The sequence below is a fragment of the Ovis canadensis genome, chromosome 15 (genome assembly GCF_042477335.2).
Source record: "Ovis canadensis isolate MfBH-ARS-UI-01 breed Bighorn chromosome 15, ARS-UI_OviCan_v2, whole genome shotgun sequence".
In the NCBI taxonomy this organism is placed as follows: domain Eukaryota; kingdom Metazoa; phylum Chordata; class Mammalia; order Artiodactyla; family Bovidae; genus Ovis; species Ovis canadensis.
The window spans coordinates 36,339,563-36,356,474 of NC_091259.1; the positions used below are offsets into that span (position 1 = coordinate 36,339,563).

The 16,912-nt window shown below is 55.3% G+C and overlaps 1 protein-coding gene and 1 long non-coding RNA gene across 21 annotated transcripts; one reads left to right on the forward strand and one right to left on the reverse strand.

Annotated features, from left to right (window-relative positions):
* Nucleotides 1-457: 457 nt before the first annotated feature.
* On the reverse strand, nt 458-12,216 carry FXYD2 (FXYD domain containing ion transport regulator 2). 20 transcript variants are annotated; one of them, XM_069555301.1, is made up of 11 exons: nt 11,685-12,174; nt 11,159-11,256; nt 9,437-9,540; nt 8,435-8,647; nt 8,120-8,196; nt 7,936-7,975; nt 3,436-3,474; nt 3,164-3,238; nt 1,515-1,551; nt 1,326-1,356; nt 458-714 (listed from the first exon to the last, which is right to left on the reverse strand). In XM_069555301.1, exons 6-10 carry the CDS (start codon nt 7,952-7,954, stop codon nt 1,332-1,334), a joined length of 195 nt encoding a protein of 64 aa, XP_069411402.1. In that variant the 5' UTR covers nt 7,955-7,975; nt 8,120-8,196; nt 8,435-8,647; nt 9,437-9,540; nt 11,159-11,256; nt 11,685-12,174; the 3' UTR covers nt 458-714; nt 1,326-1,331. The 20 variants fall into 20 exon arrangements, with proteins under 20 accessions (XP_069411402.1, XP_069411390.1, XP_069411398.1 ...); XM_069555289.1 differs by having other exon boundaries at nt 9,424-9,540; XM_069555297.1 differs by having other exon boundaries at nt 8,435-8,791; nt 8,914-9,540.
* A 2,237-nt stretch (nt 12,217-14,453) lies between these two features.
* LOC138421272 (uncharacterized) lies at nt 14,454-16,430 on the forward strand. Its single transcript, XR_011249445.1, has 2 exons — nt 14,454-14,547; nt 15,906-16,430. It is a non-coding gene; the product is annotated as an uncharacterized lncRNA (long non-coding RNA).
* Nucleotides 16,431-16,912: the final 482 nt, after the last annotated feature.

The following is a 16,912-nucleotide window of genomic DNA, read 5'->3' on the forward strand; positions in this document are numbered from 1 at the left end:
AGATTAGGTCAAACTTGAGGCCCCCTGGCCCCAAGAGTGGAAAGGGCATGGCTGGAGCTTGGCACCACAGTTGGGGGTGAGGGATGGGGAGAGAGCATGTGCCGAGGACGCCCCTGCCCAAGATCCCTAGACCCACCCATCCTGGCACGCCGGTGCACTTGGGGAAATGTGGGCAGAGCACCTAACAACTAAAACACGGGCAGCCCAGGGCAGGGCCGCCTTGACTCCCACTGGAGAGATCCTACAGCCACACCCAGGGCCCCGGGCGACCCAAGGGCTTTGAGCCTGTGACCTTCGGCCAGCTTTCTCTTTGCCTGGCATTTGGAAAGCAGGCTGAGTCCTCTGTCCCAGGGGCTCTCAGCAATTTGGGGGGTGAGGAGAGGCCTGGAGATGATGGCATTGAACTTCTTACTTTCACAGGCACGTGAGCGAATAAGCAAAAAGGCACAGACCAGGCTGTATTAACTCCAGCTTGGAGGAGCGGATGGTGGCAGTTACAGGAGAGAAGGAGCGAGGGAGGAGGCCAGGGAAGGAGCCGTCTCCAAGGCCGGCTTTATTATTAACATGGGGCGGAAGGAGGTGAAGCCCACCCGGGGGGGTCACGTGGAGCCCGAAGCTTCCTTCAGCCCGAGGGCCTGACAGTGCTGGGACAGAGGTCTACAGCTCAGGGAAGACTTCCAAGCAGCCCCGGTGCAAGGGTGGGCACGGCTGGCTCTGCAAAGAGAAAGGCAGGATGGGGGCTGTGAGCAGGGCTGCAGAGGCTGGGGCTTCCATTTCATCCCTTACCTTCCTCTGGCGCATCTCTGCAGCCTCCCTTGGTCACACATACTACACACATTTTTTTTTTTCTGTTTGTGTGTGTGTGTGTGTGTGTGTGTGTGTGTGTTTTGCCATTATTTTTAAAAGGTGGGAACAGAGAACAGATACGGGGACGCAAGTTGGATGGAGCAGGTGGGACGGGCTGAGAGAGTAGGGTTGACATTTACACAGGACCATGTGCAAAGCAGATAGACAGCAGGAAGCTGCTGCGGAGCACCGGGAGCTCAGCACGGTGCTCCGAGATGAACTGGAGGGGTGGGATGGGGGTGGGCGTGGGGGGGAGTCTCAAGAGGTCGGGGGATATATGTATACTCACGGCTGTACAGAAACTAACATATTGTAGAGCAATTATACTCTAATAAAAATTTTTAAAAACCAACAAGGAAAAGAACCACACGAGGGTGACAGAGACCTGCCTGATGGATGAAAGACCCTGAAACTTTCCCGGCCGAGTCCTTAGCTTCTCCTTATTATCTAGAGCCATTGCCCGCTCCTCGCAAACCTACCTCTCCTCAGAGCCCATCTTCAGGAATTTGCCTGGGATGGAGGAAAGCAGACAGGTAAGAAACGGTAGTGGGGTGGAGGGGGCCGGGATTCAGGGCGCCCTGAGGCTGGGGACCCTCCTCACCAGCCTGAGAGACCAAACCCTCCACCGGCCCCTCCCACCTCCATCAGTCACCCAGGCCGGCACTCACCGGTGCTTCTTCTTGGCCCCGCAGCGGAATCTTTTGCCTTAAAGAGAGAAACGAGGTTAGTTTGCCAAGAAGACCCTCTCTACCCTGGAGGCCTCAGCTCCGTAGCCCCTCCTTCCCTCTCTCCTGCCAGCGCTGCTCCATGTCCGCCTCAGAGACCACAGCTGACTGTCTCTCTTTATATATGGCTGGACCATAAGCGTTCAGAAGTCCAAGTCAGCCAGCTGGGCAGTCAACAAAGATTATTGTGGCGGCGGCTCCACGGTGGACTGTGTGTGTGTGTCTGTGTTGGTCACTCAGGCGTGTCCAACTCTTTGCGACCCCTCAGACTGTAGCCCGCCTTCTCTGTCCGTGGAATTCTCCAGGCAAGAGTACTGGAGTGGGTTGCCATTTCCTTCTCTAGAGGATCTTCCTGACCCGGGGATTGAACCCTAGTCTCCTGCATTGCAGGCAGATTCTTTGCCGTTTGAGCTACAGGGAAGTCCGTGGCAGACTATGAGCGCAATGGGAATGGTGCTGAGACGGGGCCGTCACAGCGTGCCCCACCCCACGCCCCACTGGGCATGTGGACGCTGCTCGAGAAGAACGGCAGGAAGTCCAGGGCAAAGGCCCTTGCTCACGCCCATCCGCCTTCGCCACCGCGAGCTCAGCCACACCACAGCGGGGCCCTCAGGGAACCGCCAGGGGAATCGGGGAGGCTGGCCCTGTCTGCAGATTGGAGGCATCAGGTTGAGGGGTGGGGTGGGGGGGGGCACCATCTAACACGCCCGTTAGAATCCCAGGACTTGGAAGTGGATGTGCTACATTCCGCATCTTCTTTCCACCGGCGTGTTTCTGAGTATTTGTCTTCTGGTTGCACCAGTCCGCAAGCACTTATTAAGCCCCTGCTGTGTGCCTTTGGGGCCGGGGTAAGGCAAGGCGCTTTCTCTCCCCTAGAACCCCCCACACCTACACTGCTCCCTTGGCTGTCGCGTCTTTGACTGCCAGCCCTAACCTTGAGAGACAAGAGGGATCATCCCCATTTAACAGATGAACAAACTAAGGCCCTGGGGAATAAGGGATCCACGGTAATCCAGCAGGGAGCCTAAGGCCTCGGGCTGCCAGGGGTACTTGCCTTCCTGCAGCAGGCCGGGGTGGGGGTGAGGTGCTTTGGAACCCACTCTGTTTCAGATCTGGCTGCGGCACCTCAGGCAGGCTGCTGCACCTACCACTGCGGGTCTGGTTTTTTCATTTGGAAAGTGGCGACAGTGGCGGCCATCCCTCAGTTTGCCGAGAGGATTAAATGGGCCAAGAAAGCGCTCAGTTCTGGGGGAGGGAGCGTCCAGTGGAGGCTGGTTCCCTCCCTTCCCCTGCCCCAAGGGCACTGAAGCCTCCCGGGGCCAGCAGGACCCGGTTCCCCATCTCAGCGGCACCCCTCGGGTCCACTAGAGGGCGCACTCGAGGAAAAGGGCATCTCCTGGGTGGTCTGCGGACCAACAGCCCCCTCTGCATCAGAGTGTCTGTCCGTTCTCACATCCTCCGTGGGAGAGGCGAGGGCGCCCGGGAAGCGGGTGAGAGGCTCTCTCCTCCCCACCCGGGAAGCCAATGTGCTCAGCGGCTTTGAGGAGCTGTGCCCACCTCAGCACCCCCTTATACAGGACGGCCCCACTTACTGAGGATGATGACGAGCCCCACGATGAAGGCCAGGGCGGCGAAGATCAGGCCCCCATTGCGGACGGTCTCGTAGTCTGGGGAAGGACAGGGCGGGGAGGTGGGGTGGGTGACACAGACCCTTCCCCCAGCCCCACAGTAATAACTGGGGAAGATGGGGCACATGACCCAGGGCTGGGAGAGGCCAGGAACTGTGGATGCGTGGTCGGGGGCGGGGGGGGGGGGGGGGGGCGGTCACTCAGGAAGGGTGGGAGGAGGGGCCCGCCAGACTCACCGTAGTAGAATGGGTCCTCGTTCTCCTTGGGGCTGCCTCCTGAGAAGAGAGCCAGTGAGGGGTGGGGTGAGCCACAGAAACACGGGGACTCCCGTGCTTGCAGTCCCAGCACCCCCAGAGGTTCAGGGGGGCCAGGGGAAGCTGCTGGAGGGACATCCCAGGAGCAGGGGCTGGTTATGCCACTGCGGGTGACACCATCTGCCCTCGGTGGCTCCTGATGGTCCGCTTGGGACCCACCACTGAGCCTCCAAAGTAGGGACCCACGGTGCCTGGGGGTGGGGTGGGGCTGGCATTTCTGGGAGGCTACAGAAGCATCTTCCATAAGCCTCAGCAGCAACCTCTCTCCATATGACTAATCAGCCACAAGGTATTGGGTTTTTCTATAACATCTTACAGAAAAATCCTAACAAACTTTTGGGGCAACCAATACTTGGCGAATATTTGTGAAGTGAACCAATGAATAAATAAATAGAACCTTAACGTTCACCGAACAGGAGGAAACCAAGGCCCAGTCTGAAGACTTCTCTAAAGTTCCGGTAAAAGTTGGAGGCAGAAATGAGTCTTGGACCCCTGTTTCTAGATCCTTCTATCCTACATTGCTATCCTTAGGGGAAAGCAAATTTATTTCAGAAACAGTATATTGGCATGCGGCAGACTAAGGCTAACGAAGCAGTAGCTCATTTAACCGTCGTGACAATCCTGTGAGGCATTAATAGTCTTCCAGTATCATCCATGAGACAATGGAGGCACAGGGGGGTTAGGCAACTCACTCAGAGGCACACAGCTAGAGAGGGGCAGAGCTGGGAATGACCCAGGCCATTGGTTGTAAACAGTAGAGGTGCTTCACCCCTTTGCTGTGCTGCCTGTCACATGGTCAGGAGGAAGGAGACATTTCAAGACGGGTGGTCCCAGGCAGTCTGCAGCCCCCAGCAGAGGTCATGGCTCTGCCCTTCCGCCCTGTTAGCTGAGCGCACTTGCTGGAGGGCAGCTGGAGGGCAGCTGGAGGGCACCCGGCCAGAGCTTTTCTGCCATGTCTGGTGGTGGCCCCTCTTCTCTGCCCTGCTTGAGCCCCTTCTTGGCACTAGGGAAGCAGTGCCCAAGGTCAAAGGAACGCGCCAGGCCTCACCTCCCAGGCTGTGCTGGACTGGGCCCTGGGCGATGGGGTCCGGTGAGCCCAGCTCACGCCCTGGGCCAGGAGAGTTTGGGTTAGGAGGGGTCCACTGAAGGGCCTGAGGGGGCCCCAGGCACCTGTCTCCATGCAGAAGGCCTCTGAGGTTGTCTCCCAGTTTCAGTTCAAGTCTTGTTCAAGGTCACACGGGTGTTAGTGTCAGAGCCATGATGGGACTAACCACTCCCCTTGCTGCTCCAGGAAACTGCCTCCTCCCTGACCACCTCGTCTTGAGCCACTGGGAGAGCCCACCCACCCAAAGACCTCAGCTTTTCTAGATCTGGCTCAAAGACCACCACAGTCCACAGCGGGCCCAGGAGATTCCAGACCTGATTGCCCTTGTTCGCAGGATGCCTTCTAGGCATGTGTCCTGAACCTTGGGGCTCTCGCCCTAAAGCCAGGCTGAGAAGGCTGACTGGGGGGCCCACTGCTGCCCCGCCTCACCCCCATCCACCTCCTGTTCTTGGTTTAGTCCAGAAGATGCATGCTCACCACCCCCCACGCCCCAGAACCTCCTACTTTCTGGTGGCACCCATTTTCCACCATTCAAGCTAGATTGCTTTGGCGTTAAGGTGGGATCCTCTTTTAAAAGCAGATTTTCTTAGAGAGGAGGCTGGCTGGCACGCACGGTATGAGAGAGGGGTGCTGGGTGCTCTGGAAGGCAGGGATGCCCGGAGACAGAAGAGGGGGTCCTGTTCACCCTCCAAAGATGGTCCAAGCACCTCCTGCTTCACATACACGCGTGCACACACACACGCACACACATGCACTCACCGTCATCTGTCAACTCTGCCATTTCCCCCACAGACCAGGCCCGTGCCCGCTGCCCTCTTCCCGTGGCCTCTGCTTCGGGGAGACTGCCCGGCTATGGGGTGGCCAGAGATGGGGTGGGGGCATTAAACATTAACAGTGCCAGGTAATATTTACCCTGGTCACAAGAAAAGCCCGGGTGTGGACAGTGGGGCTCCCGCTGAGGCGTGAGGTGGTGCAGGGGCAGTGGGGGCAGGGAGGAGCTGGCCGTCTTTCCAACCCTCCCAAAGGAAATTTCCAGAGAGAAGAGCCATGGAGTCCACCCGCCAGGTGGAGAAGTCACAGCTGGGGCCGTGACAGTAGGGAAGCGGGGGTTTTGAAATGCATTCAGCGTGTACTACAGCTTGCGGGGGACAAGGTCAGGGGTCCCACGGAGGCCCTCGACCCTAGCAGCCACCCACGTCTCCCACCACTGTGCAGGCTGCTGGTGCGGCTGGCGCCTGGCATTCGGGGCTTTCTTGAGGTGGTCCCAGGGTGCCTGGCCCCTCAACCCACTCGAGCCCCCGCCCCGCCCCCGGTGCACTGTGCGCGCTTCCAGGCTTTCATGCCCGGGAACACCCTTTCCTTTGTACCTTTTTCCTCCATCCAGGCCACATCTAACAGCTCACACCTCGGTCAGAAGGGCTCCAGTCACCCCTCACTAAGCCCTCTGTCCCTGCAGTCTCTGGCACCTCCTTCTCCAGCCATGAAGCCCAGCTTCCATGCCAGTCCCCACGTTACACCACAGGCTCCTCTGGGAAGGGGCCCAGCCGGACCACGGAGAGAACGCCTTGCTTTTAAGTTTCTAACTGTTATTCCCTGGCGCTTTGTGTCATGTCCCCATTTTATATATGAGGCATCTGAGGCACAGAGAGGCTGTGGCCCTGGCTCAAGGGCGCACAGCTGGCGAGAGGCAAGGTGAAAACTACGGGACTCCTTCTCCCTCCACTGTGGCCCCGTTCACGTTGGGGGCCCCGGTGCTAGGTCCTCCATGGATGCTCATACTCCTGGCTGAGTTCTAATCAGTCAGATTGGCTTCCAGAAGAGGCTGATGCTCAACTGCAGCTAAAAGGCCAGGTTAGAGGTCATTGTCCACCAAGGGCAGGTTAGTCCTTCAAAAGGACTCCATCTATTAATCCTCTTGGAGCAGTGACAGGGGATCAAGGTTTGAGTTCACTTCCTGGCTCCTCCACTTGCTAAGCATGTAGCCCCAGTCAAGTTATTTAATCTCTATATGCCTCAGTTTCCTCATCTATAAAATGGGTTATTGTGAGGAGAAAGTGAGATCATGCAGTGAAGGGCATGGTGGGGGGCCTGGTACACAGTAAGTGTCATTATTGTTAACTGTTATACACTGTCACACCAAGAAAGCCACCCACTTTCCAGCAAAATGAACATGGGGGTGAGATGGAAAGACAGACTGTCACGGCCTGCAGACCAGAAGCTGAGACACCCATTCATCTCTTTGGCTTCCAAGGCCAAGTGATGGAAATTCATGAAAACACTACCGAGCTGACATTTGGCAGGCGCTGAGCATGTGTCAGGCTCTTGCACGCACTGTCCTGCTGATTCCACATTTGACCCATTCCACAGGTAAAGAAACTGAGCTGGTCATTGCCCCCGCAAGGACCCCTGGAGCTGGCCCGGGCAGTGCCATGATCCCCAGTGGACAGCCCAGGAAGACTGAGGGCAGGGAGACTGGGCGACTTGCCTGAAACACCCAGTCAGGGACAAATCCAGGGCTAGAAAGCCAGACCCCCATGACTGTGCTCCCCAAACTCCTGGGGCTCTCCACACAGAGAGTGATGCCCCCTTATTATATATTATCTTGCTCCCTTAGTACATGTTGTCTATCTTTGTAAGCTACCGTGCATTCTTTCTGGAGTATAAAAATAGGTGGAAAGTTCATAGATACATAGATAGCTACATACATAGCTACATAGATCAATGGTTATGCTAGATAATAGGTAGATAGATGGGCAGGAGATAAAAGAGAAATAGGGAGCAAATCAATAGCTACAACAGCAAATCAATAGCTACACCTACAATAGTTACATTTTTAACTGTGTGTGCATGACACTGTCCTAAAGACTTTATAAAAACCAACTCATGTAATCATCACAGCAACTTGATGAGGCAGGGAAGGCATTATTATCATCCCCATTTTGTAGATGAAGGCACAGAGAAGTTAAATAACTTCCCAGAGGTCAGGCGGGTGGAAAGTGGGAGAACCAACCTCTGAACCTAGCAGTCTGGCTTCAGAGTTCCTACAGCTGGACAGAGAGATGACTGTCAGAGAATGAGGGCTGTGGGACAAGTTGCCTTCGCAGCTCTTGACAGCTCAGAGATGCTGGGGGCAGAGATCACAACACACCCAGGCCCCCAGAAGGAGGTGCCCTCGTTTAGAAATCTTGCCTCTCACCATTGCTGCTTTCCCTATACTCCTGGGGAGCTGGGGGTGCTCTTGAAAGTGATGGGGTAGACACTTGTGTCAGAATCCAGGACGGTGGCGGGGGGGCAGGGACGGGGTTCAGGGCACTCACCCAGGTACCACCTGTCCATAGCAGGAGCTGCTGGCTGTGTCTTCAGAGGATGAGAGAGTCGTGAGGTGCTAGTGACCCAGGGCCTGAAGGCGAAGAGCCGGCCTACCTCTCTCCACAGCCCAGCTGAGCCCACGGGCAGGAAGAGACAAAGGCAGGGAGGAGGGGCTGGCAACGGAGCCCTCACCTCGTGCCTGCCTGCCTGGCCGGGCTGGGCTGGGCTCCACGTGAGAAGGGGGCAGATTCTCTGACCTCCAAGAGCACCTGAGAAAGGGGGGGAGCTGTGAGTGTCCACAAACAAACCGCAGCCCCGACACTGGGGTGAGATGCCTCCGTGTAGCCTGGGGCGTCTGCAAAGGTCACCAGGAGCCAGGAAGTCCCTGGCCAGGGCCTCAGCCCGTGGAATCAGAGTCCCCAGTCTTCCCCTGTCCCTGGGCTAGGGGCATCTGAGAGAGACACTCAGGGCACACAGGGGTCCCCCCAAACCTTTCCCCAGTGACACCTTCTTCCTCCAGCTCAGCTGGCCTTGGCCCTGATGTATGCGTCCTCAAGGGCCTGTTCTGGAGCCCAGAGCCCCCCGAGACTGGACAGGATGGTGGGCAGCCCCTTGGAGGCTGCCCCGGGTGGGAGGGAGTGCTTGCTGGCCATGGCGCTGGGTCCAGGGTGCCGTCAGCTGCCTCCCGTGTCTCCCAGGAGCCGGGCGGAGCAGCTGGGGCTGCAAGGAGGAGCGGGTGAGGAATCTGGGCTTCCTCGGCTGGGACCCCTTGCTTGGACCGCAGGGTCTGAGCTCAGGCTGTGAGGTCAGACCTGCCTGTCTGTCTGGAGACACCAGCAGCTTCACGAGGCCCCAGAGGGATGCCTGTTGGTGCCGCAGGGTGGGGGCGGCCGGAAGACAGCACTTTTAGTGGGAGGGCCCGTCTCCCAGCTGGAGCCAGGAGCCACTCGGGGGAACCGGAGGGCAAGCAGTGTCCCCTCACTCACCCCAGCTCAGCGAGGCCTGTTCTCTGGCCACTGGGGCCCCTGTCAGGGCCTGGAGGGAGCCTGCAGCAAGCAGTCTGTGAGGCCCACTGGGGACCACGGGCTCCTACGGGCTCCTCCTCGGTCCCTCGTGGGTCACCCCGACACAGACAGTGAAAAGCAGGGTCTGCGAGGTGCGGGTCTGGCCTGGGCTCCGGTCAGATGGCACCCACCGCTCTGCCCCTCCTTAGCAACACTTCCTGCCCCAAGGGGATGACTAATGTACCCCCAGAGAACCACCCGGGCTGGAAAACACTCTGGAAACAGAGACAGGCAGACCTGGGGGGAGTTGTCTGGCTGGTATGAGATCTGTCCTGGGGAGCCATACCCGCCCCAGCAGGCAGCCCTGCTTCTGGGCTCCTTCCTCTTTTCCCTACCACCCAGAAGGCTGCCCAGGGGCCTAGCTGCTCACCAGACGCTGCCCCCGCCCCACCCCCCACCCCCTGCCCCCGGTCACATGCTGCCAGTGGAAACCTGCTCTGCTCACAGCCCAGAGCCACAGCGCAGACATCCCCCAGGCTGGGAACTTGGAGAAACTCCTGAATCTCAGGACCAGATTAGAGGTTGCCTGGTGCAGACTTATCAGTGGCCCTGAAAGAAAGTAGAGACGTCAGCCAGGACCACTCCCCACCTCCCCCACCCCCAACACACACTCTCTCTCTCTCTCTCACACACACACACACACACACACACACACACTCCCAGACACACACACACACACACACACACACACACACACTCCCAGACACACACTCCCAGACACGAACGCTGTGAAGAAAGGCATCTCCATCCCAAATGGAGACCCTGAGCCCCGTGTCATGGATTAACTAGAAGGAGCTTCCCAGGTCATCCCCCTAACTCCCTCACTTTACCGAGGGTTCCCTCTCCTGCTCACACCCCCTGAGGACTGTGCATTCGTGCATGCTCAGTTACTCAGTCGTGCCTGACTCTGCGGCCCCCTGGACTGTAGCCTGCCCGGCTCCTCTGTCCATGGGGTTTTCCAGGCAAGAGTACTGGAGCGGGTTACCATCTCCTCCTCCAGGGGATCTTCCCGACCCAGAGGCTGAACCCATGTCCTCCGTGTCTCCCACATTGCAGGTGATTCTCTACCGCTGAGCCATCGGAGAAGCCTTAAGTAAAGGCCAAAACTGTTCTCGTATCCTAGAAGCCTTTCTGTACCTGGTCCCAGGGACCCCTCCGACCTTGTCTCTAATGACTGCCCTGCCCCTTCTCTCTATTCCAGCCATACTGGTCTCCTTGGTGATCCTCTGACCCTCCAGACACACTCCTGCCTCAGGACCTTTGCACCTGCTGTTCTCTCTTCCTGAAGACACTCCTTCCAGAAAACTCCTTGGTTGAACTTGCTCAGACAATGTCCCTTCCTTGCATCCTAGCCTATAATCTACATGCCTACTCTGTAATATTTCAGATCCCTTCTTAGCCTTATTATATTTTTGTAGCACTTATTACAGTGGATAAATTCTATATTTTCCTTAAGTTGCTTCTCACTTCTCTCTCAACTAAAACTAAATTCCAGGACATCAGGGGTTTTTTGTTTGCTGTGCTTGTTCCTAGATCCCCAGTGCCACAACAGGGCCTGGCTCTGGGTGGACCCCTGGTTTCGTTAAATGAATGAATGGTTTCCAGAAGTGAAATAATTTTGCCAGTGGCACAGGCATACTCACAGTATGCCTAATGCAACCTCTTCTCATGACTCACCTGCTCTCTAATAAGTAGCAAGAACTAGTTTGTCCCCACAGAGAGAGAGTGGGTGGCCAGCTCCCCCCAATCCCCTGTTGGCAGCTCCCCTAGAGTCCTTCCTGGGGCGATCCCCATCCCTGCCCCTCAACTCCCCTCCAGCACTTCACTTGGAGCCCTGCAGAAATTTTCATGAAAGTGTTCATTCAGGGGAAGCCAGATGTTTTAAGTTAAGGGGGTCCTGGCCCTCTCCCCTCACTCACACCCAGCCCTTCCTTGTCCTGACTGAGCTCATCAGCCTAGCTGACACTGAGACACCCTACATTCTTCCAGGGAGGTGTTGGCTCCTTCAACCTGGACCAAGGCCCACTATCCCCCAGAGAGAAGCCCAGGGGAGCCTCTCCCCCTATATGTCTCTTCAGGCAGGCCAGGGGTCCCTGCAGGCACAAGCACCCACACTTAAATCCTGTGCATCCTTCTCCCATCTGTAAAATGGGGTGATAGCACCTACCTTGCAGGTCTGTCGCAGGAATAGAGGTGATGTAGGAGAAGGCCTGGCCAAGAGGGTCCTAATAGGTGCCACCTTCACCACCCTCACCCTAGGCAGGCCTCCAGGAGACAAGATTAACTCAAAGTTAATCTCTTCCCCAGGCTGTCCCCGGCAGGGTGATCTTCAAAGTGGGCTCTTGGGGCACATTTCTGCCCATGACCTTCAGCATGATCTCTGCCAGCCAACCACCCACCCGGCACCCCAAAACTTCCCTTCCTCCCCTGATACCCCACACAACATGGCTGTTCCTTGCTGTTGTCTGGCCCCTTTTCTTGTTCTTCCAGTCTCTTCTGGGGTATGGGGGCAACTGAGGTGGGAACACAATTCTTTCATCTAAAGACTACAATGCAAAGACCCCCCAACCCCTCTTATCTGTTGTTCCAGGCTGGAGCCAAAGAGGGGCACACTCTGCTGTTTTCCCCAAGACCCAGAAATCAAGGAGCTCTTTGGAAGACATGGAGAAGTGGTCCCAACTCCCAGACCCCACCTTCAGCACTAGCCCGTCCAAAGGCACAATGTTCTCAGCTGGTGTGCCTCAGCCTCCCCTGTCTTCCCTAGCAGGCCTCCTTCGACCCCGACTCCTCAGCCTCGGGCAGCCATCTGGGGTGGTCATGGTTGGGCTGGTGGGTGAAGAGTTGAGAGGCTGGGACATCGCCTGAGCCTTGTCTCCAGCACTGAGGCAAAGGCCCTCATTGCCAGCCTCCCTGGGATAGGATCCTCCAGATCCACCAGCCCTGGACCTGGGGGCTGCATGGCAGCGGGCACAGCCTTGGACTCCAGGCTTCCCACCAGTCCTGGAGGTGGCTCGCAGTTGGAGAGAAGCCAGGAGCCCCTAGAAAGTCCGGTTCCTGGCTCAGGTCCGTCCTCAGCCGTGTGGCATGCACGGTCACCTGGCAGGGAACGTGGTGGCTCTCAGGCCACAGCTGTGCTGCCAGAGGTCTCAAACCCCAGGGAACACTAGCTCCTGCTGTGGCTGTGGGTGCCAGGGTGACTGGGGTCTTATAAGGCAGGGCTGGGAGGAGGTGGACCCTGGAGGGTCCATTCCTTAACAGTTGGCATCAAGATGGCCTGAGCTGTGGGGCACACAGGTCCTGGGAGCCGCCAAGGGGCAATGTACTCAGAGTCAAGGTCACCCAGGCCTTCCTGCTCCCTGAGCAGGCGGGAGCTGGGGACACCCTTTTGTTTCTACAGCTGGTGACAAGGGCAAGCCTGTTTGACCCACCTCTCCAGCAGCGAACACCCTGGAGAGAAATGCATTCTTGACTTTTCTAAGAACTTGCGTCTGGGCTTGAACAGAACAGAGGCTGTTTCTCTCCAGTGGCAGACAGTCTCCTTCCAGTAACCACATTTCTGCTGATCTCTGAAAAGTAGCTCCAAGCTCACCACCTCCAGGAAGACCACCAGAGCAGACCCACCCCCTGCTGTTCCAACCCTTCCTCCATGACCTTCTGGATTCCACTGCCATGGCCCAAATAGCTCACATCTGGCTTTGTAATCATCTTTGTCTTTGACTTCAGAGACTACCAAGTCTGTCCTGGCTTCTTCGAGCACACAGATTACCAGGTCTGGAGTCTGGCCCCCATCTCTGCTCACGTGGTAGCAATTCCATCCATTTTATCATTCTCAACAGTTCTGAAGAACTCTGGTCTCTTTGTTTCATTGATCCCACTCATCCAAGCAGGTTTTGTGATAGTCATGGAGAAGGAGACTCTCAGGGTATGTAGGTAAGTTAGAACTTGAGCCCCAGTCTACAGGACAGAAGGGGAACCCTGCTATCACAAAAAGGGCACAGAGGACCTGAATGGTCATACAAATATTAATAATGTAGACCCCCCAAAAATGTTGCCTGCCATTTCAATAAAGAATGCTGCCCTCCATCAAACCAGCAGCCACTGCTGATGACAGTGTACCCTGAAGGAATTCAGGGTGGAGAAAAACAGCGAATTGGCCCTAGATAGCTAAGATGCATATCAAAGGAATAATTTCAATAAGCCCAGAATCTTGCATCTTCCCATACATAGAAAGGCACTAAAGTCTTAACTTGGGATGCCTGGTTTTTACGATTAGCAGTAATCTTTTCACGTTTAGCTATTTTTTTTTCCCCAGTAGAAACTCCTATATATCCTGGTTTCTCCCTTACCTCTTTGGAACAGTTCTACTGCTTGAGAGCTACAACAGAGCTGCTTGAGAGGCCATCTCCCAGACTACAGTCCTCAGTAATTTTTCATTGTTGTTCAGTTGCCAAGTTGTGTCTGACTCTGTGTGACCCCATGGACTGTAGCATGCCAGGCTTCCCTGTCCTTCACTATCTCCTGGAGTTTGCTCAAATTCATGTCCATTGAGTCAGTGATGCCATCCAGCAATCTCATCCTCTGTCTCCCCCTTCTCCTCCTACCGTCAATCTTTCCCAGCATCAGGGTCTTTCCCAGTGAGTCAGCTCTTCATATCAGGTGGCCCAAGGATTGGAGGTTCAGCTTCAGCATCAGTCCTTCCAATGAATATTCACAGTTGATTTCCTTTAGGATTGACTGGTTTGATCTTGCTGTCCAAGGGAATCTCAAAAGTCTTCTAAAGCACCACAGTTCAAAAGCATCAATTCTTTGGTGCTCAGCCTTCTTTACGGTCCAACTCTCACATCTGTACATTACTAGAAAAACCATAGCTTTGACTACATGGACCTTCGCTGGCAAAATGATGGCTTTTTAATAGTCCTCAATAATACCCCCAAATAAAACATAATCCTCAACTTTAAGGTTGTATGCTTATCTTCAGTTGACAATAACATAATATATACATGTAAATTTTTCAGTGTTTTTATGTCCATAATCTCACTTTGACCCTGTGAGGTAACAGGAAAGATACTGATGGACCCATTGTGCAGTTGAGGAAACCAAGGCTCCCGAGACTACACAGGAGCCCAGCTTACACCATGGCTAGGAAGGACTTCATTTTGCAGAGACGGAAACTGACAAAGATGCTGGGGTCTAGCCCAGATCACACAGCTGGAGGGAACACAAGGGGTGTCCTGAGCCTTTTTCAGTTTCAGCAGGCACTGGCTGGGAGGCAGGAACCCCCTCTTCTGGACGGTGCAGAGGGCCAACTGCCTGGCAGCCCCTACCACCGCGAGTCCTTCAGGACACCCGATCACAGCATCACCTGCTCTGCCATCACTGCCTTGGCCGGTGGCCTGCTATTGTGCAACCAGGCACGGGGCTGGGGCTGGCCCCATAAAATCAACAGCCGGTTGGCTTGGTCTGGCTGATTCTGCCCCACTGGAGTTCAACTGCGACAGCAATGAATCAGGCTAATGGTGAGAAGTGCCATTCTTCCTCTCTGTGGCCTGGAGACAGGTATTTCCAAGGCTCCTCCCCTGGCTCAGGCAAACACACCTGACCTACCAGCCCCCTCCACCCCGCCTCCTGCCCCCAGTCTCTCTCACGCTCTCTCCAGGCCCAGGGTGAGGCAGAATAGCCAGGGACAAGGTGGGGTGAACCAGACAGAGCTGGACAGCTCTCTCACCCCTGTCCCGCCAGCCACCCCTGCCAACCTAGGATCCTGGGGAGGGCAGAGCTCTCCTTCCCACAGGAAGAAAAGGTGCCCAGTGACCTTGGGGTGTGCTTCAGCCTGGAGACCCCCTCACCCACCCCTCTCTCCCTGCTGCTTGCACTCTGCCTCTGACTCTCTTCCAAGAACAACTTGGCAACTTCCAATCCACAACCTGCAAAAACAAAAAAAAAGTGATAGGGGAGGGCCACAGGCCAGGGTAGGGGTGGGGAGCAGGCAGGCTGACCTATTTTTATGTGGTGCTAAGCAGCATAAACAGCTCATGCAAATAGACTTGAAAATTGCAGGAGCGGAATTCAGGGGGAGGTGGGGAGCAGGGGGAGCGGCTGGGAGGTGGAAGGTGTAGGACAACTGAGGTTTCTGCCTGAGACCCTTCTGGGAAATGGCACATCATGGCAGCTTTCCTGTTCAGTCCAGCTTTCCCGTTCACTCCTTGTTATATTCAACCAAGCCACAAATATAAGCCAAGTGCCCTAGAGGCTGAGTGGACAGACAAGGTCCTGCCTGCATGGAGTATGAGTCCAGAAGAAAGACATGCCTGGACTCGACTCCTCTCCCATGACCCGCGCCCTCCAGCTAGACTGGCTCATCCATCCATTGGTTGGGGCGTGAGGGGTCCTCAGTTAGGCCTGGACACTTAGGTCATTCTGGGTAGGTTCTCGGAGCCCATCTTGTCCAGAGGATTCTACATGCTGGTCCTTTTCCTTCACCTTGAACACTTCCAGTGACAGGGAGCTCACTCCAGTCTTGGATCATCATAGCCTGGGAGCTAAGGACTTACTCACATGAGGCCAAGTTTTGCCTTTTTGCCTCCTGCTCACGTTCACCTCGTGGCCCTGGGTCACTTCCTCTGAATCACAGGGTCACACTGCCTTAGACCTGCATGGGCCTTGCCTAGACCTTGGCTTTGCCAGCAGCAGTGCAAAGTCAGGCAGGTCCTACCGAGCTTCAGCCTCCTCATCTGTCAAATAGGGATGCCATCATATATAGCTGTGAGTTCTAAATGAGTTGGAACCCATGAAGACCTCAGCCCAGGGTTTGGCACATAGTAGGTGCATGGTAAATGTCAGCTGTCTTCATTCATTCATCCATTATTATTATTTTGATCATCAGTTTCTTTGTTCTTTATGTGTCTTGCTTCCAGACCACTCACTTCCCACAGGACCCTCCTCAGAGCACAGTTCAGCTAGTTGATGCCCCAAAGGGATCGCCAGGCTCCAGTCGCAGTCTCACCAGCCCAGACGATCCTCTTCCTCTGTCTGGATGCCAGCCTCCTGAAGAAGGAAACCAAGCCATGTGTGTTCTGTGAAGAACGTTGGAGACCGCCAGCCTGCACCCAACGCCTAGCTCCTCCATCTGCCAGTCATGTGGCCCTAGACCTGTCACAGATTTATCAGAGAGGCTGTAAAATGTGAATATCGAGCTCAGAGATCATGCCAGATCGCCAGGAGAAATAGGTAGGTGCTCAGAGTCTGGCAGAGTAGAGAGAACCATCTTATGGTTTATGCTGGAGATGAGAACTACTATTTTCTATTGTTAATATAATTATTATGAGAAAAATCAGAACCTCCCCATTGGACTTGCTTACACTTGTTTTTATTGTTTCATATTTTCTTTTCAATAATGAATGTGTGGAGAAAACCACCAACTTATAAAAAAATTAATCTCATTTTCGTTTATGGCGGTGCTGGGTCTTTGTTGCTGCACACAGGCTTTCTCTAGCGGCGGTGAGTGGGGGCTCCTCTCCAGCGGTGGGGTGCAGGCTTCTCATTGCGGTGGCCTCTCTTGTGGTGGTGGTTTCTCTTGTTGCGGAGCTTGGGCTCTAGAGCGTGCAGGCTTTAGTAGTTCTGGCGCACGGACTTAGTTCCCCCACAGCATGTGGAATCTTTCTGGACTAGGAATCAAACCCATGTCCCCTGCATTGACAGGTGGCTTCTTAGCCACTGGACCACCTGGGAAGTCCCTCACTAACTTTTGTACATCTGGGCCCTCTAAGGATCTTCATTCGGCCTTTCTCTGCAACTGCTGCAAAGCCTACAAACACCCTGACCCATAGTCAGAGTTCCTGATTGGTGGTTGTGAGCTTATATATACAAAGTATGACCAGAGCTGTTTCAGCCACCACGATCTCTGGGTTGACAGTGTTTAGTG